This window comes from Oryza sativa, chromosome 8 (genome assembly GCF_034140825.1).
Source record: "Oryza sativa Japonica Group chromosome 8, ASM3414082v1".
Taxonomy (NCBI): Eukaryota; Viridiplantae; Streptophyta; class Magnoliopsida; order Poales; family Poaceae; genus Oryza; species Oryza sativa.
The window spans coordinates 226,124-246,472 of NC_089042.1; the positions used below are offsets into that span (position 1 = coordinate 226,124).

The 20,349-nt window shown below is 42.7% G+C and overlaps 3 protein-coding genes across 4 annotated transcripts; 1 reads left to right on the forward strand and 2 right to left on the reverse strand.

Annotated features, from left to right (window-relative positions):
* Positions 1-1,145: 1,145 nt before the first annotated feature.
* On the reverse strand, positions 1,146-3,918 carry LOC4344436 (uncharacterized). The gene is made up of 4 exons (XM_015792817.3): positions 3,658-3,918; positions 2,497-2,602; positions 1,714-1,862; positions 1,146-1,629 (listed from the first exon to the last, which is right to left on the reverse strand). The coding sequence occupies exons 1-4, from the start codon at positions 3,847-3,849 to the stop codon at positions 1,534-1,536; spliced, it is 543 nt and encodes a 180-aa protein (XP_015648303.1). The 5' UTR covers positions 3,850-3,918; the 3' UTR covers positions 1,146-1,533.
* A 2,949-nt stretch (positions 3,919-6,867) lies between these two features.
* Positions 6,868-11,035, forward strand: LOC4344437 (receptor homology region, transmembrane domain- and RING domain-containing protein 2-like). 2 transcript variants are annotated; one of them, XM_066312832.1, is made up of 6 exons: positions 6,868-7,074; positions 7,221-7,422; positions 7,581-7,837; positions 8,232-8,456; positions 8,808-9,212; positions 9,781-11,028. In XM_066312832.1, exons 3-6 carry the CDS (start codon positions 7,597-7,599, stop codon positions 10,395-10,397), a joined length of 1,488 nt encoding a protein of 495 aa, XP_066168929.1. In that variant the 5' UTR covers positions 6,868-7,074; positions 7,221-7,422; positions 7,581-7,596; the 3' UTR covers positions 10,398-11,028. The 2 variants fall into 2 exon arrangements, with proteins under 2 accessions (XP_066168929.1, NP_001409304.1); NM_001422375.1 differs by lacking the exon at positions 7,221-7,422 and having other exon boundaries at positions 6,877-7,074; positions 9,781-11,035.
* A 1,504-nt stretch (positions 11,036-12,539) lies between these two features.
* LOC4344438 (uncharacterized) lies at positions 12,540-13,205 on the reverse strand. The gene has a single exon (NM_001422376.1). The coding sequence runs from the start codon at positions 13,082-13,084 to the stop codon at positions 12,794-12,796; it is 291 nt and encodes a 96-aa protein (NP_001409305.1). The 5' UTR covers positions 13,085-13,205; the 3' UTR covers positions 12,540-12,793.
* Between the last annotated feature and the right edge of the window lie 7,144 nt (positions 13,206-20,349).

The following is a 20,349-nucleotide window of genomic DNA, read 5'->3' on the forward strand; positions in this document are numbered from 1 at the left end:
AGTGGCAGTCTTGTAATAACGATTCAGAGTAGTAGTAAATTTGTAATTGCCCAAAAAAAACTACATACCTAAGCTAAGAATGCGAATGCTCTCCATCTTTGTTTGGTATTCACCTCCGGTCGCTCCACCTTAGGAGGGGAAGAAGGAGGGGAGGGTTGGCGCCGGTGGAGAAGGGGGAGGGCCGGTGCCGGAGTGGGGCACAAGTGGTCGTAGCTGGCACCGATATGCATCAAGCGTTGGGAGGAGATCAGAACTCAGGAGAATAGGAAGAGGAATAGTTCAGTGCTAGGTAGGGTGGAATTTTTATGGAGAACCCTCGTAATTTTTATGGAATTTTTACAATGATATCCTTATAAGAGGAATTTCTCTTATTCTCATTGTATTTCGTGAAAATACGAGGGCTTTTTAGGAAAAATAAAACGAGTTGTCAGCTAGTGCGAGGGCTTGTTTGAGATTATGTATACAGATGAGGAGTTTTTGCAAAATAGACTGAACACGTGTCAAATTCTCTGAGAAACCAAAAATGAGAAAATTGGGAAGGAAGAAGTGTTATGACCGGAGGATTCTCTTCCATTTCAAATGTGAACCCTCTTTTGTCCTTAATTCTCTGTTTCTTCTTCTTCTTCTTCTCAAATACTCCTTAGGACTAGGCTGTTGAATTTATTTCTCCTACATGGGAATACAAGTTTATAGCCCAAATTAAACTCCATGAGCAAAAGGGCATAGGAGCAGCAAATTATTGTGTGATTGTTTCAGCATGTTAGGTTTAGAATATGCAGAGTTGCAGACCGTATGATGTGGCAAATCCTCTCTTAGCCAATGTTATTGTTTTTTAGGATCTTGTTATGCTTTACGGTCCACACAAATAACTTTGCATTTATTTTCAGTTTCCACCTTTCATTGAAAAGGGCATAAACACGGCCGTCGTATCAAATCACTTTTACTACCGCCCCAACCACTATCACGGCCTCCTAATGATAATAAAACCAGGAATCGTAACTTATTCCAACCATCTACATATTTGAAAAACGAAAGCCTTTTGGATGCTAATGAGGAAATAAAGTGAGAGGAAATGTGCTGGAAAATTGCTTCAGGAACTCAAAAGTGACCCGTATTCATAATCACACTCAGAGAAGACACAGGTGTTAAATCAAAATGAGTTATTGAATAAGTATTACAATTGCAAAATACCCTGTCATTCATGGAGCCAGATTCTCAATGGAAAAAGGATTTGCCCTATTACACATATTTCAGCAAATACAGTAACTCGACTCCTGCCTTCGCATGAAAAACAAGAATGCGTGGGAATACACAAGCTACAGGCAAAAGAGTCAAGCTCTGGGCCTCTGGCCATGATTTCTTCAAATGTGAAATGATCCCTAAATAAACACTGTTTTTGTGAACGACTGCTACATGTCTACACATGGTAAGTTCACACAAAAAAATTCCTTCGGTTAGATCAACAGTCCAAGGGAAGCAACTTGTCTGCTGGCCACCAAACAGCGTAGTTTCAGCTTTTCAGGTAGCTTAAGATCAATCCTGCTTGTTACGAACCTCACGAGCACGGTGCCTAAGCTCCGCCCTTTTCCATCTTACCATCAGCAGGCAGAGTGTGACAAGAGTGTTCACCTACAGAAACAAGACAAGAAACAGTTGCCCACAATGCACGGGATGGAAGACAGAAATGATCAACTGGATGAGACATGCACTTACCAAAATAAGGATCGTTATCAAAAGGAGGGGCCCAGACCAGACAACTGAAATGAACAGACCTTGGGGATCAAAATAATTCTGGCTTGAGAAGCTCTTCCAGTGTTGCCCTAAGAATGTATTTATTCTCTCAGCGAGAAATACACCAGAAACTGCACCAAACCAACAAGAGCAGGTAAATAAAATAGTAAGCTAGCATACCAGAAATAAATTCATTCTTTAAAATTGATGAAACGTACAAAATAACATGTGTCAGAATATGAAAGAGAATTTTCACTAATGCTCCGCTATCGTCTTGCAAACTAGGGTTGAGATATTCATCCTAACATATAGTTAATTCATGCTGAAGATAGCTGAAACAAGAGCAATGCATGCCCTTCACATCTACTGCATGGAACAAGAATCTGGAAAGGTTTACAGTGCATTAATTGACATAATTCGCCAGTAACTTGTTCAATATTCCTACCAATGTATAACTCAGAAGGTTCTACCACTAAAGAAACTTACATTAAATTTAAGCAAGTAGGTAGAACTCCACACAAATATGTTGTTTTTTTTATGGTTTTAGGGAACCTCTATCCACATTTGAGGGAAAACGTTAAGTTAGAAAGCACATAAAAACAAGACAATTATGGTTGGTAGAGTATAACATTTAATATGATACCAGCAGAATATAGGAAAAAAGGATAATAGTATTTATGTGAATATAAGCATTCAATAAACATTATAAAATTGCAGGAGAACCATGCAGGACAATATCAGCAACCAAGACAAATCAAAACTTACATGTTAAAGCTGACAAGATAAGTTGGAAGTTGACATTTCTCCTTGAGATGATTGTTACCAGCAGCAGAATGGCATGAAAAATTAACATGCTGATCAACCAAGGTTCCTGATGAAGGGAATAATAAAGATTATAGCACAGACATAAAAATTGATACGATGAGATATTGCATTTACTAAATGTTTGCTAGGTTGACGAAACAGACAATTAAACGTGAAGGCAAATTAGATGTAGCAAAATATGGATATCCACTACCCAAAGTATTCGGGTCACCACTGAATTTTGTTTGTCTTTAATACCACGGATAGTGTGCAGTTGGTTATTCATTTTACAATTCCAACTACCTATATTAGCTTTCATTTAGTATTCCTTGTTTTGAGAAAAGGAAGGAACTAGAAATTCAAGGTGTATGGTTGACTGGGTCAAGGAGGCTTTCCCCAGCAACATGGTACACGGATGGCCTGTCGGCATAGATGGAGCAACATAGCATGACAGTGCAAAGCATGCGAAAACTCAGGTATGGTATCACGTCCCGATAGAAGATTAGACATGTTCCTTTATTTTATAATTTCCCTGAGATGTTAGAGCTGTTGCGTTGTGTTTATGATAATGGAAAGGGAGAGGGCTACCTCTTTGCTTGTGAAGAAAACAAAATAGATTAGATATGTCATTCCGTAAGCATGGTATGACTACACAGTACAGTACACTTGTAAAAAACCCAAAGCTCATTAGTTTTCTCCATCTATCGATGGTTTCATGTACATAGGAAAGACAGGCACTCAATATTGTTGATTGGGGCAAAGAATTATCGCCATAGAAATTATATAGTTAGATCCGTCACAAGAAGCATGCATCATCTTTTTTTGTGGGATTTTGGATGAATAGCAAGCATCACAAGGTGGGTGTCGTCATTCATTTGCTAAACTAGCACTACTCCCTTTGATAAGCCCTCAACTATATACTGTATCAGGTAGCCCTATTGCTTTTCACTTGTCTTGTCTAATCTATCATACTGATATTGATGCGCGCGAGGCAGGGGAACGAATTTTCTTACATTATTTAATTACTTGATGATTGAGGAGCAAAAGGTTGAAGTGGGAAGTTAGATCCCAGGTAGATCCAGGGCAGATGGGGGGCAAGAAGGCTATAAGAAAGAAACCGACCTTCCAGTCGACGGCGTGGAAGAAGCCGAGGAAGGAGTCGAGGGCGGGGCGGAATCCGGAGCGGAGGTCGGAGGAGACGCGCCCAAAGAGCTCCGCCACCACGTCGGCGTGCTCGTTCAGCGCCTCCCGCACCTCACCCACCGCGCGCCCCACCATCTCCGCCGCCGACGCCGACGACGCCGCGTCGCCCATCTCTCCGGCGAGTCCAAGGAAGACTCGAGAGAGAGGCGAGTGAGATCGATCCAAGGTTGCGGAGAAGACGAGATGAGAGAAAATAATTAATTAAATAAATAAAAGCCCCCTCTTCTGCTGATCGGGGCCCACACGTCAGCCACCTATATACAGTATATGTTCTCGAAAATTCTCTCTCTACAACTCTCGAGTAGTGATTATATCACAGTTTCTCACCATCTTCCGCGTGTCTTCCACTTCCAGATGTTGCTATGTTAACGTGAGCAAACAATCTATTCTTAGCTTAATAAGAGCGACTAGACTAGCAGGCTACAAATCGGCTATAAGCACACGTAAAAAGAAGAAGAGAGAAGGAAAACGGGCTACAAATTTATAGCCAGTTACAGCACAGACTCTAATATATTATATGTGTATGAGAGGTGGGACCATATATTAATGGTATAGTATATGCTTGTAGCTAACTATTGTATGAATGAATGAGCTATTAGATTGATTATACATGAATTGGAGCTAATAGTTGGCTATACTGCTAAACTTGCTTTAAGAGCAAGTTTAATAGTATAGCCAACTACTAGCTCCAATTCATCTATAGCCAATCTAATAGCTCATTCATACAATAGTCACATACTACACAATTAATATCTGGTCCCATCTGTCATACACACATTACGTCTTAGAGTCCGTGCTACAGCTGGCTACAAATCTAGAGCCCCGCTACCCTTACCTCTCCTCATTTATCTTCTTAAAATATATTTACAGCTGGCTTATAGCGTGCTATTGTACATGCTCTAAGGACTCCTTAATCAATCGTCGTCGTATTGAAGAAAGAGCAATTAATGGCCCCGTAAAACCAAGCCAGCAATTTGATCAGCAATTCTACACAAAGCAATTCAGCAAAGAAGCTACTACTACTACAGATGAGCTTACACCTGTACCAGTAAATTACAGTGCATAATAATGTTGGATTTCAGGCGGTAGCTGTGCTCTGTGGAGTAGAGTACCTCGCAGCATGATCTGGATGATGTTATTAGGGCAGGAGAGAGAGTTGTGCCGACTTTAGTTCATCGGATTTGTTTTCTTTTATATGGCTCAACATCTCCAATGCAGTCGCAGAGTCCAGAGGAAAACGGCGGTATAGAAGAAAACTGGAGTATTCTATTTAGCACACAGATTACTGCTCTCTTCCCTTGAAAGGCCACATGCTGATTTGTTTCTCATACTCCTTCCGTTTTGAAATGTTTGACACAATTAACTTTTTAGCACATGTTTGACCGTTCGTCTTATTCAAAAATTTTTGTGAAATATGTTTGATTGAGAAAATCCCTTATATACCCCTGAAATTTTTCCTAATCCCTTCTATACCCCTGAATTTTGCTTACTTCCTTATATACCCCCAAAATTTGATTTTGATCCCTTGCATACCCCTCCCGTCAGTTGACCGTTAGTTGACCGTGTATTTTCTATAAAAATGACCATTTTACCCTTGGATGAACAAAGAAATTCATGAATTACATTATTAAAAATATAAAAGCTTCTCGCATGAGACTATTATAGTTATGAGTTTGTTGTGCGATGCATTATTTATCCCAAAAAATATTTTTAGATAATGAAATAAAAAAAATACGTATTAATTTTTTAAAAAAAAGGTCATAAAAATGAGGAGCATTCATATAAAGATAGGTATACCAATGTTCACAACATTTTTTTTTATGAATGCTCCTGATAAAAAAATCCATTGTCCTATTAAAATTTCAAATAAAAATTTTATTTTTTTTACATTTATTTTATTTTCAAAATTTATGTCAAAATTTTCTGCACTAATTATTTAGTCTCATTAGTTTTATAAAATGCACACGATGTGCACTCAAACAAAATTTTCAATTATTTTTGAAGCTTATATTTAAACCTAAAGCATCAAGGGCAAAAAAGACATTTGCAACCAAACGTAACAGTAAAATGATGGAAAATGTAACGGTAGGGGCATGGAAGGGATCAAATTGAAATTTCAGGGGTACAGAAGGGATCGGGTAAATTTTAGGGGTATGAAAGGGATTGAGTGAGTTTTCAGGGGTACACAGGGAATTTACTCAAAATTATATGCTTACATAAAAATATATTTAACAATGAATCAAATGATAGAAAAAAATTAATAATTACTTAAATTTTTTAAATAAGACAAATGGTCAAACATATTCTTAAAAAGTCAAAGTCAAATATTTCGAAACGGAGGGAGTACGTAGATACCCATGAAAACATCAGACATGGCTGTTCTGGTCAGAGTAGCACAACAGTGCCAATTGCAATTGCCATCATTCTTTACTGTCAAATACCTAAACTGCAGCTAAAGCCGGCCCCGTTGAATTGTCAGATGAAAAATTGTGCGTACCCTTATTTTCTCTGGTAGAGAACAACCGAGTAAGAAAATACTCCCTCCGTAAAAAAAAAGACACCCTGGTTTCCGTGCCCAATATTTAACCGTTCGTTTTATTTAAAAAAATTATAAAAAAAATTAAAAAGACAAGTCACGTATAAAATATTAATTATGTTTTATCATCTAACAACAATGAAAATACGAATTATAAAAAAATTTCATATAAGACGGACTATTAAAGTTGGATACGGAAACCCAGGGTTTGTCTTTTTTTGAGACGGAGGGAGTATATCACATGATAAATATGCTGCAAATAAAATACTAGTAGTACGTTTTTAAGGGAAAATATACTGCGTATTTCCTGAACACCACATACTGCAACTACTACTACTTTCTTTTATTTATAGCTACTTATATTATTCCAATTCCGAACAGTGATACCCATTAGGAGCATAGCGAAATCACCTGATATTCCAAATTTCCCAGAGTCAGTACTACGTGGCAAATTTTTAAAACACAAATGAATAATTGATTTTTTGTATTTCAGAGAATAACACAGGAGGTTCCAAAAATTGTAGAGGGATTGAGATAGATGATGACAGAGAGGGTCGGACAATAAATCTGATGCAGATGGATGGAATCAACTCAAGACTGAGGGAGGCCAATTTGAGCTTCCATTTCGCATCTCTCTCAGCCTCACCGTCGTCGCCTCCCTTAATCTCTCATGCTTATGCTCATGGCAGCCGACGTCTCCATCCCCACGCCGCCTCTCTGCTCTCTGCTCTCCCTCCACACCTACTGATTCTTCTTCCCCTTCCCTTCTCCGCTTTCCCTGCCTTGCAAATCCGCCAAAGGTTCGCCCTTTTTCCTCTTCCACCGGTTGCGTTTTTTTTTTCTTTTTTTTTTGGGGGTGGAACGTCCCGCGAGTGTTGGGATTGGGCCTTCCTCGTTGCCTCATCTTGATCTGATATGGTGATATTCTCTTATTGGAACGGGTTAGGGCTCATCTTAGTGTTCCTCTTGCGTGATTCCGAGCTAAAGGTGCCGTCTTTCCTCCCAAACCACCACCATTCATTTAGTGTTCCGGTGGTGATCCAGTGCAACAAATTGGGTAGTAATTTTGTTGGTTTTTGGAGATTGCTCAATTTTGGGGCAAAATTTGAGAAGAGGATGGTTAAGTTCTCGTCAGAGCCTCATCAGGGGTAAAAATATCTTGCTCCTCCTGTGAGAGAGGAACTGTTTTAGCCTCTCTGTTTTGCTACTATAGGATTTTTCCTTGGCTGCGATGCTACAAAGATTGTTTTGGACCTGTGCATGATGAAATGTTCCGTATGTTTATTTCGCTGGCTCAATTTTGCAGGACTTTTAGCTGATCGATGAATTGCTGTTCAAGTGAAGCGGTTTTAAGTTCCAAAGTGGCGCTTCTGAATTCACTCTTCTGTACTATAGTATTGCCAAAGGAGAATTGCTCTAATAAGATGAACTGTACAAAAGGAGGGGGATTTCCCCTTTTGTTTTGCGCAGTCATTTGTCTCATGGCCCAACAGGGGGCTTGCAATGTGGTGCTAATAGCGAATAACACTACCTTGTCATTTGATGATGTCGAGGCAACTTTTAGTGAGTGCTACAACTTACCAAGTATCCTTGCATTTCACTACTGATCAACAACCAATGCAGGCACTGCAGAGTAAACGTTAATTGTTTTTATGTTACGTGCTGCCTCTATAGGTTATGAATATTTATTTGGATATTGCACTAGTTTGTTTCCTAAACAAATGCTGCTAATCTTGTGTGACAATTGATGAATGGGATGATTGCTTTTCTTGCATCATGCTAGTTGTACTGTATGGGTCTTCTAGCTGTTGTACCTGTATTAGCTTTTACTAATTCTTCTCTAGCTATTTGCATGTTTCTTTACATTTGTTAGTGGCTTAGTGCGCAGTGCTATACTAGTGCCTGCATCATTCTATTTGTGTTATGGACAACTTATTGGCATATCAATCACTTGCAGCTCCAGAAGTGAAAGATTCAGGTGTAAATGGTGCAATTTACGCTGTGGAACCTCTGGATGCATGTAGTCCATTGAGAAAGAAAGCAGCCAATGGTCCTGTTTCACCATTTGCACTGGTCATACGAGGTGGTTGCCAATTTGACGATAAAGTTAGAAATGCACAGAATGCCGGATTTAAGGCTGTGATAGTATATGATGATGAAGACAGTGGTGTCCTGGTTTCAAGTAATTCTACTCGAATCTACCCTATGTCTCTTATGGTCCTGAAATCAATTTTCTTATGTCTAACGATATGTCACCCGTGATTATTACATATAAAAAAGTGTTTCTGTGCTTTGATCTGATCGTTTATAATGTATCATGATACTTTCTTAGCTACATGTTAGGGATGGCTGAAAAAGAATTTTCATCATGTCTATGTCACAAGATGTAAATTGTAGGAATAATTAGCACCCTTTTAAAAAAACAAAAAGAAGAAGAAGCAATAATCAGCATCCTTGTATAAACTGGATATATTACTTGCTCTGTGCATATATATGCAATAGCCATTTGAGTTTTGACTAGAAATTGTTACAGTGGCTGGGAGCTCGTCCGGGATCTACATATATGCGGTATTCCTCTCTAAGGCTTCAGGAGAGGTTTTGAAGAAATATTCAGGTCAAAGTGATGTAGAGGTGTGGATACTACCAGTATATGAAAACTCAGCTTGGTCTATCATGGCAATTTCTTTCACATCACTGCTTGCTATGGCTGCTGTTCTAGCTACTTGTTTCTTTGTGAGGAGACACCAGATAAGGCGGGACAGGGGAAGGATTCCTGTAACCCGGGAATTTCATGGAATGAGCAGTCAATTGGTTAAAGCAATGCCAAGTCTTATTTTTACAAAAGTGCAAGAAGACAATAGTACATCATCATCTTGTGCCATTTGCTTGGAAGACTACAGTTTTGGAGAAAAGCTAAGAGTGTTGCCTTGTCGTCACAGTATGTTCCTCTCACATTTAAAGATCACAGTTATTTTAGAATAGCTTTGTCAGACTTGATGATTTGGGTTCTCACTGTCTTCATGTTTTGTACAGCCAGATTAATCTGTTTCTAGCAGATATTGCCTTTTACATATTAGGATTTATGGATACAAACGCAACTTAGCATTACTAGGATTAATAGAAGTGCTGTTCTGGCGTGATTGATAAAATCTTCCATCAAGATCAATATTGGTTTATCTATTTGTTTCCTTTGCTGCTTGAGATGCCAACTCAATTAAATATGTGCTCGCTGGATTTCATTTTATTCCTGATTCCATAGCGGAGTAAATCTTGGCAACAGTGCTTTATCTCTGAATTTTTAGTTGCGTTGGTGGATGGTTCCACAGCATTGCTTGTGACAAGATGATCATTTAGTGATTCCACAATGTAATTCATATGAAATGATTACTGCATCCATTTAATGCAACTGCTTTAGATAGTTGAGTATTGCATTTTAGTTGATCCCTCTTCTATGTGGTATTATTTTTGACATGTGTCCTGAGACTTTGGTTGTTTCGCTTTTACAGAGTTCCATGCGACTTGTGTGGACATGTGGTTGACCTCGTGGAAGACATTCTGCCCTGTGTGCAAGCGAGATGCAAGTGCTGGAACCTCAAAACCCCCTGCATCGGAGTCCACCCCTTTGCTTTCTTCTGTTATTCATCTGTCTGCTGAATCAACAGCTTTGTCTTCTTTTCGGTCAACGGTGGCAGTATCTCCCCCTAGGCCAATAAGACGTCATCCTTCATCACAGTCCACATCCCGCGCTTACTCCATTTCCAGTGCCCCCCGCAATTATAACCTTCAAAGATATTACACTAACTCACCTTATATTAGTACGAGTAGAAGCAATGTAGATCTTGCAAATATGTCATCACAATGGTCTCACACTCCGCACCAAGCATCCATGCATTCTCTAAGAAGTGGCCATTTGTCTCTACCGATCAACATCAGGTATACAATACCACATGTTTCTCGTTCTGACTATGGATCTGCCAGCCTGGGTTTATCCCATGATTCCTGTTCTCACCATGGATCTCCGAGTTATTATCATAGCTCTTTGGGCCAGCAACGTTCTTACCTGATGCACCGCACCGAGTCAGGGCCAAGCCTGTCTACTATGGTGCTCCAGTCGCCACAATAGAGTCAGTAGCAGTACAATGGCGAATCAGGAGAAGTCTATCAGCTGCGGTTTAACTCGATCATTACGTCAGGCCTATGTACAGCATTGTCTTGATTCTGATGGAAGCTTGTCTGCTGTGACATCGGATCAGTCGCTACCAAGATGCTGATTGATCTTACGAAGTTCACTGTTTCATGAGCATTTGTGCAAGCCCCTGCTAGATTTGTTCCTGGGAGATGCAAATAAAACAGAAAAATCCTATGCGACACAAAACTGGCAGGTTCATGCAAAGTTAATTCATGGAACTATTTCGTGCCAGCCACCATTGTGATTCAACAAGGTTACTTACATTGTCTGTACGGAGGGGAAATTGGTGATCTTAAATCGAAGAAAGACTTGCTGAGTTTTGCTGAAGAAGCAAATATCCATCAGTCTACAAGGAATGGTTTGACTTTGCGTATTGTTTGAGGCTTGTATTATAGGTGATGACTTTAGAGTTGGTGTAATGGTGTGTTTCTTTTACATTAGTTATTTTGTCATGCGTATAAATGTTACAGCTTAGCAATAATCTGTTAGTCGGTGAATGTTTTGTAGCTCTCTAATATTTATTCTTTTTTGCGAAACTTTCTAATACTTATTCTGATCTTGGATATTTGTGCAAGTGTGTTTTTGTTGCTTCGTTCTTCCTTTCAAGATCAACTGTACCTGAAAATTCTAGAGCATGTTTACGCTATGTTAGCTGATGGGAGAATTCTAAACTTAACCCTATGTTCACTGAAATACAAGTTTAGACGTGGGACAGATGTCTAAAACTGTTTCGTTTCTGACATCAGAAATGGGAGAGGTCACCTCTTATAATGCCAGTTTGGTGGAGGTTTTCCATAAGATTTCTGGAGGTCCTGATGCTTGAAACGCTTCATGCAAACTTTTGATTCGTTGCTTGTTGTGCCTTTTTACTTATTTAACTGAGAATTTTCTTCTGGACTTATTACCAGGTATTTGATTATACTGTTTAATTAATGCCTTTGAATCTTTTTTACAAGAGCGCAACGTGTACTTTTACGGCTACAATTATGACAGTACCAATTACCGTCCGGGAGTTCCTGCATTTGAAATAATGCAGGCCTTTTAGAGCATAGAGATAGAGGGAGAGCGGCGCTTAGATAGGGGCATGTTTGGTTTATGGGATTTATCCGTAAGTTTCTTCATTTCAGTCGCTAAGAATCTAAACAGAGATGATTAAAAGGACTAAAATGTATATTAAAACTAAAATCTATTAGTCCTTTATATGAGAAAATTAGTATTATATATACAATCGCACTAAATCTAAACAGGGATGATTAAAAGGACTAAAATGAGAAAATTAGGGTTATACAATCGCATTAAATCTAAACAGGGATGATTAAAAAGACTAAAATATATATTAAAACTAAAATCCATTAGTCCTTTTTATGAGAAAATTAGGATTATACAATCGCAAAAGAGTGGTTTTGCTGAAATACCACCGCTTCAAAATGAGTTATTGAAATGCCATTCTAAACTGAGAGGTGTTTACCAAAATACTATTTTTATTTTTTTTATAGAAATATTTTCGCTCAATATTATTTTAATACCCCTGAGACGGCCCAACTATCGTACTCTTTCACTCTCCCAGTAGATCTGACACTTCTCTTTCCCCTCTTCCTCTCTCTCGGACGCCGTCGAGAGTAGTGGCCGAGAGGCGGACGGTGGCCGGTGGAACTTCTTGCTACCTTTTAGCTAAGTTTCTACTCTCTCCATTCCAAATTAACCAATAAAACCAATGCTAATTTAAACAGCATCAGAGAACAAGAATAATTTAAATCGCATTAAGACACGATACACATATTTCTCCCACGATACATATATCTTAAAACACATTATCAATTACACATTAGTTGTATCTTAAAACACCTTACCAATTACACATACTTACCAATTACACATTAGCATATAAGACCTTACCAATTAAACATTAGCATACAAGCATGCACACATTTTTCATGTTTTATTAGTTATACTTCTTTATTAATTATACTCTGATGAAATTCGTTATATAATGAACAATAACAATTTTAGTTTCCAATTTCAGTTATATGTTGATCAATTTAAGAAATTTTATATAATTATACGATGATTAATTTAGAAAGAGGAAGAGAAGAGAAGGAGAGAGTAATTATATATCGACCGAGGCGATGATCATGGATTATATAGTTCTATTTGAAAAAAAAAGGCTAGCTACTAGCTAGCAGCTTGTCGCATAGTAGTACTATGCATTATTCGTACTAGTATTACATACACACATACGTATACGGCCTGGCTTAATTAGCAGGAGAGGAGAGGAGAGGAGACGGTTCTAGCACGCATGTGCATATGCTTGAAGGCGGGGCAGGGCGCGATTACGCTTGGCGGCCCACCACCTTGTGCTGCTGCTGATGCGCGACGCGGCCGGCGTCGGAGAAGAGGTCCACGGGCTCCGACTCTGCGATCTTCCTGCAGCCGGCCTCATCTTCTTCCTCCTCCGGACAGACGCGGCGAGCCTGGTCGAAGAGATCGACGGGCTGGGAGTCAGCGACCTTGCCGGCCTCGAGCGGGGTGCCGTTGATGAAGCCAGTCCGTAGCATCTCGTCGTCACCGTTCACCTTCGCCTGGGCCGTGCCGTGCCTCACCTCCTTCTTGCTCGTCGCCATGTTAATTACTCTCTCTCTCTCTCTCTCTTCGATCGATGTATATGATCGATCTCTCCTGATGCGGCTGGCTGGATATATATATAATTAGTTAAGCGATCGATGATCGCCTTTAATTTGCTATGAAGGAACAGAATACACACACATATATATATAGGGAATTGAAGTGATGAAAGCTGATGCGAGGACACGCAGCAGCGACGTGGACGCTACCTGTTGATTTACGCGCCTACGTACACTCTCTAGAACTCTCTGCAATAAACTCATCTCCATGATCCATGACGACCAGCCTCCGCGTGTACTCCTGCACCGACCTCAATCGCCAAATACAGTCAGTCGGTGGACAGAAAATGCAAATAAGGACAGAGCTAGCAAGCCAATTTTGTCTTTGAGTATGGTTAATTACCTCTTCATTTCATTTGATAGCGAGTAAGGTTACCTCTATAATATAATATATATATATATATATATAGTATAAAATATACATATTGCATAAGTCTAAAATATGCTAAATTTTAGTAGAAAATCCCAATATCAAATTTAATAAACTTTATAAGACCAATTCATCCAAAAGAGGTTCAAGCACAATATGATTTGAGACTATACTAGCCAGTTGAAAAAAAAAATACTGAAACAAATTAAGACTGTGTTAAACAGTAAAACTCCGCCATATACCTACAGGCAACTAAAGAAAGTAAGGAAGAAGAAAACGGGCCTTGCCCTCGTCGCTGCTCATCCACCATCGCTCCCTGCAGTTCGCCACCATCATCGGAGCTTGTCCATCCAGATCCGTTGGACAGGAGCTCAAGGCTATTTGGTCTGACACTTATGATCTCGCGTGTCAGATCTAACTGTTTTGGTGGCTCAAGAAGGGGGGCAATAGCTTGTCAGGATGATGGCATCATCAGCAGCGACGGCAAGGTCCGAAATTTCCAACCGAAATTTCCGTCATTTCGGTCCCCTCCGATACGATATTAATTCGGCCGAAATTTTTGAATTTTTCAATTTTTTCATGAATTTGGGTAATATTTGTTCAAATTCAACTAAATTTTGTTCAAAATTTCTGAAATTTCTGAAATTTCGGTGACTCCCGATCAAAAACCTTCAACCGATAGAGTGAACCCTGGCGACGGCAAGGAGAGGAGGATCCCAACACCAACGACAGCGGTGGAGATGATGGCGCCCCTTGAGCTTCTGGATTTGACATCCTCTTCGAGTCCTTCCTTCTTCCTGGGTAGCAAGACCTTACCACCCACTAGAGATCTGACAACAACAAGCATGCCGACGCTAGAGCTGGTGGCCATGAAGTCGTGGCTACCTGCTACAGTCACTAAAGAAGAGAGGATGGCCTCCATCATCAACGAGGGAATCCATTGAGTGGCAATGACGAAATAGGAAACCCTAAGCTTTCAAATGGGAAGAGGGAGGTGACAGGATGTGTAAGGTCTCAACCTGGACGTGGAGTGAAGATCGATTCGGGCCTAGTTAGGTGATTTTGCATCAGCAGAACCATGCCTTGGCAACCAAGCAGCCGCTGTGTGCATCCATGGGTGCGAACCACCATCCATATCGTGTGCTGCTGGGAAGGGTGACAATGCGGAGGAGAATGGAGAAGTGGTCATGTGTCACGCCCCGAACTAGCTCCGAACGGAACCAGCCCGTGACGCTCCAAATTAACCTGTTAACCGATACCAGTCCCAGGAAATAGTGCTGGTATCACAGGAAGACAGAATATCGCAACAACAGAGGTCTCTTTATTACAGAGTAGGAGTACAGTCATGTTGGGCTACGGACAGATCCCGAGCTCACAACTGCATTACAAAAGAGGAAAGCGGAAGCCAAGACTTGGACCAATCATCACAGGCGCGACTTGGAAACTAGGCCGAAACCCTAAAACTCATCGTAGCCGACTTGCTCCTGGAAGAACTCCTCGTCAGCGGGATCCACTTCATCTTCTTCGGCAACTGGGGGGAGGATTATTTATATAGAGCAAGGGTGAGTACATGAGTACTCAGCAAACCATGGGAATTAAGTGTTTAATGCTGGCTTCAAGGGAAAGGCTGTTGTTTTTGCAATTGATTTTATTTAAACTCCTTTTCGAAACAGCTAAGTGAGTGCTTCTCAAACGACATGGATGAGACAGTGCATCTCGTCCGGTCGGAGTATGTGCATTGTATCAGTCTTTGATTGATTCAAGATTGGCACCCGGCCACAACTTTCAAGCGGCCACCCGGGCCTAGCTGATCCCATCAGCCACAGGGTTTCCAAACATCGAATCCAAATCCACAACAGCAATTTCACAAAGCAGTAGTCAAACAAAACTACGCTAAGGAATCACCTTACATCCACCCATGACCGTGGGCACGGCTGTTCGAACAGTTTAATAACCTCTGCAGAGGGGGTACACTTTACCCACACGGCATTACTAACCCGGATCACCCAGCCCGTGGGGATCAGCCACGTCGGGAGACCTCCAAGCTTTCATGACAAGGCATTTCCAAAGCCGACACAGATTTACCATATGCCGACGAGAGGGGTCCCAGACCAACAACAGGTTAGGTCCCAGACCATACTGTGCCAGGAAGCCCAGGGTCCTCCCCGACACCACCCCGGCGAATCCACTTGTCTCTCGGCATCAAGGCTCCCCTGATTAGCTAATTACTCAGCCAGGGGTGTCCCATTCCACCCATGTGGTCGTACTTGTTATATGTTCGGATGAAATTCCAAAGGAATCGGTCCTTAAGTGCAAGAACAGGAAACCGTGCTCCCGGCACGTCCCCTGGTCTGCGATTTTGGAAATTCATTTAGTTCGCAAGCACCGACCCAGGCGTCGGGTTTTTCCAAGTCTTTTGTAAAACCCAAGTTTTACCCATACTTGGATATTTTAAATTTGAGGAGAGGCGTTCCGATGCGCTTGCCCGAAGGCCCGTGCATCGAAGCACAACAGTCGACAAAGGGAGTTTAAGTGTTCAATAATTCAAGGAGGGTAATTGCAGCAATTAGGATTGGGACCGGCAGGCTATCTCGCAAGCCGCGGCCGAATTGCTTGTGTAAATCCTATTCATGCAATATTTGCGGAAAAGAAATACTTAGATTTAAATTATAGGTGCAAGATGATCAAAGGTGACTTGCCTTGCTCGAGATCTTGAGCTTGATTCTCGAAATCCTCGCATTGCGGGTCTTCGGGCTCCGAAACTACACGCGAAACGGGACAACTCAACAAACGGCGAAAAATAAAGCCCTATTATTGACCTCTAAGCGTGCCATTAGATAGATCTCGAGATTTGAGGAATTTTGGAAGTTGAACGGAGTCAAACGGTCATACGGTTGAGAAGATATTGAATTTCTAAGATTATTGGATTTTTGATCTAAAGGAAAAGGATTTAGTTAAACCCTTTTGAAAAAGAAAAAGAAAGAGGGAGGAGAAATAGACTTCCCTCAGGCGGCTAGGGCGCGGCCCGAGAGAAAAGGCCGCGGCTCGGCCGAGCTTAATGGGCCTGCCGGCCCGAGAAGGCGGCCCAAGGCACGCGCGAGAGGGGAGGAGAGAGAGGGAGACGGTGGGCCAGGTCCTTCTCGCGTGGTCCCGAGTGGGACCCGCTTGTCGGTGGCTTGGCTCACCGTGCGGAGGGAGCACGCGGCGTGCGCTAGGGTATGGGGAGAGAGACGCGGTGCACGCGCGCGGTTCGCGGAGGACGCGGATGCGACGGGCCCACGCGCAGCCTCACGGCTCGCGGTGGACCGCGCGCGCGAGCGGGGCTGGAGGGAGCGGCTAACCAGGGTCGGCTCGACCCGGTCTTGGCCGAGCTGGCGCCGATGTGGCACCTACGTGGCTGCCACGCGGGCCGGCGGGAGGTAGACAACGACGTCGGCCGGAACGGACGGCGGACGGCGGCTGCGAACGGCGGGGCGAACCACGGCGATACAGGCGAAAGCGAGCACACCGGGTGGTTGCATGAGACGAGGGGAGACGAGCCAACGGCTCGGATTCGCCGGAGGGAGTTCGACGGCGGCGGATTGCGGCGGCGGCATCCGGCGGCGAGAGAAGAGGGAAACGGCGACGGCGCGACGGGAGATCAATTCGGGCGAGCTAGAGCATCAACGCGACTCCGGGAATCCATTCCTTGCGCCGGATTAGGAGGGAACGCACCGAGGGAGGCCGGCGACGAGAGGCGCTACCGAGCTCGGGCGGTGACGGCGGCGAGCACACAGTGGGCAGCGGCAAGGCTTGGGGCGGCGCCAGCTAGCTACGGGGAGGCTACACAAGCTTCTATCGAAAGCTAAGGGGAAGAGGGGGAACGAAGAGGGAGAACGGGGAGATGCACTACCATGCGGGACGAGGCGCAGTGACGATGGGCCGATGGCACGGGAGTGATCTCTCCGGCCTCAGGCTGGGGAAGCGGAGGAAGACGATGCGCCCGAAGTCCCCTTCACGCGTCCTTCGCACGCACCGGCTCTCCCGGTGCTTGGCGATGAACGGCGGAGGCGAGACAGAGGGGCGGCAATGGCGCGGTGGTGGCGAGCGAAACGGGAGGAGGAATCGATGGGAGGGTGCCTTGGTTAAATAGGAGGCGATGTCGGTTTGGGAACCGACCTAGGGCGGTCAAGGGAGAGAGCTAGAGCTCGGCGGTCGCGGCCAAAACGGCGTCGGGGAGGGGGGTGACGCCGGCGGAAGAGAAGAGGGAAAAAGGAGGAGAGAAAGGGGGGCTTGCCCTTTGCCACTTTGGGAAAAGGCGGAGGGAGAAAGGGCGACGCGGCAGAGGGAGGAGGAGCTCTGCCTCCATCCCTTGGAAGCTAGCGCGCGGAGTGGCGGGGCCGGGTCGTGACAACGGCGATGACGGCGGGGGCGGTTTGGAACGGAGCGGTGACACGGGCGGCAGGCCCGGGCTCAGGCGCGGCAGAGGGCTGACTGCGGCGGCGACTGGCCGGTTGGCCACCACGGCGCGCGCGCGCGGGAAGCAACGGGCGGCGCGGCGATTTGGGCGGCGTCGGCGGGAACGGCAGCGAGAGCGGAGAGGGAGGGAGAGGCGCTCGGCGCGGCTCTCGCGCACGTGCACGCGCGTGCGCGTGCGGCGCACGGGCAGAGTGAGGGAGGGGAGAGAGAGAGAGAGAGAGAAAGATGGGCCGAGAGGGAATCGGCCCACCGGACCTAAGGGAGGCAAAATAGACTTTTCGAGAAGGATTGATATTAGGGATTTGAATTTGACGATGGATTGGGGATTTGAGATTTGGAATTGGCACGGAGACTGACAACAAGCAAAGAAACAATTTTCGCAATTAGGGTTTTTAGAATTTAAATTTTCCCGCTAGGCGCCACGATGGAACGGGCGCTACATCATGGCTTCGATCGGCCGCTATCGATAGCTAGTTGAGCTTAGCTTGTATAATCATCAGCGGATAACAGTGATCAGCCCTCAAGACACAGTGATTTACGTGGAAAAATCCCCTCGGTGTGAGGAGTAAAAAACCACGGGACCAACGGTCCACTCCAAGCTTCCACTATAATCCAGTACAAATGGAGTCTTCTCTAGAACATCTAGAGGCACATCACAACAACAGCTACAACATCAAGTTACGCAATTGGCATCATCCATCAACCATCAAAACTAACAAGAGGCATATCAGCAAACAAGCAAAGAAATGATAGATCCTGTCATCTTCGTTTCTCAGCTGAGATCTCCCAAGCCACATATGCAAATTGCACGAAACATGGCTGAAATGATGATCTATGAGTCCTTTCCAACCTTTCCAAAAAACACCTAATCGGATACCGTTTGACCTCTCAAACTGACACTTTACTAACTACTGCATAATCTGTAACTGCAGTAACTCGAGTTGACAAACCACCACTCAAATCCGGCGCTCTACTCAACCAATCCTCATACAAACTAACCAGACTAAAGTGCTTAAAGTGAGAAACAAACTCATCAAGTTTAGTGCCAATCCAACCACGTTTGAGCCTCCAATGAATGACTTGATGAAGATCGGGTAAGAATGCAGGCTAGGGTTTTTCTTCCCATCATAAAGAGATAAGGCAATATCCACCATTGATCAACATATGAATTAATGGCTCATATTTGTTGGACTTTTTCGGCTGCAATAAGCTGATAGTAAAGGCTTCATATGGAGAGAAATTTGGCCCAACCGTCAGCGGAAATGCTAATGGGCGATCGATCTCCTGGAGATGGGGGCAGCGATCGATCCCCTCCCCCTCCCTCCCTTCACCTGTTTTCCCTTTTTGGCACCGCATTACTTTCCTATTTTAGTAAATTTATGCACCTAAAATTTATACACATCAAGTTTACACATCTAAAGTTTAGAGACCCAATATCTAAAGTTTAGAGACCCAAAGTTTATAAGTCAAAAGTTTATATATCCGATTCAAGTTTGAATTTGAATTCAAATATTTTTTATATATAGTATTTCTATACACCTAAAGTTTATAGACCCAAAGTTTATAAGTCAAAAGTTTACATAGCCGTTTCAAATTTGAATTTGAATTATATCTAATTCAAATTTGAATTTGAATTCAAATATTTTCTATATATAGTATTTTTATGCATCTAAAGTTTATACACCTAAAGTTTATAGACCCAAAGTTTATAAGTTAAAAGTTTACATTCCCGTTTCAAATTTGAATTTGAATTATATCTGATTTAAATTTGAATTTGAATTCAAATATTTTCCATATATAGTATTTATATACATCTAAAGTTTATATATCTAAAGTTTATAGACTCAAAGTTTATAAGTCAAAAGTTTACATACCCGATTCAAATTTGAATTTAAATTCAAACTTTTTATATATATAGTATTTCTATACATAAATTTTTCTAACTTTTGTTTTTTTTAAAAAAATTTTTGTGGTGTAGTGTAGTAGGAAAAGAAGAAGGGGGAGAAAAAAGGGGGAGAAGTGAGAGGAAGTATTACCTATAGGGGGAGGGGGGGCCGGATCTAATCGCTTGGGTGATCGATCGCCCATTAGGACCCTTCGAACCGTCAGCTCTTCGGTTAGGTACACGAGACAACGCAGCAGAAAGAAATTAAGGGATGGATATAGAAACGTCCACGTGGCCGCAGGAGATTGGGCGTCTTATCCAAGCTCTGGGCTACCAGGATCACACAATAATACGTACATCTCTGAGTCTTCTCTTTTTTCATTATACAAAGTACCTACAAAGTATGATCCGTATTAATTTCATACCAAGTAACTTTAATATCTGGCGCTTCTGCTCCCTTAGCTTCTTTGTGTGGATAGATATATGACCGTT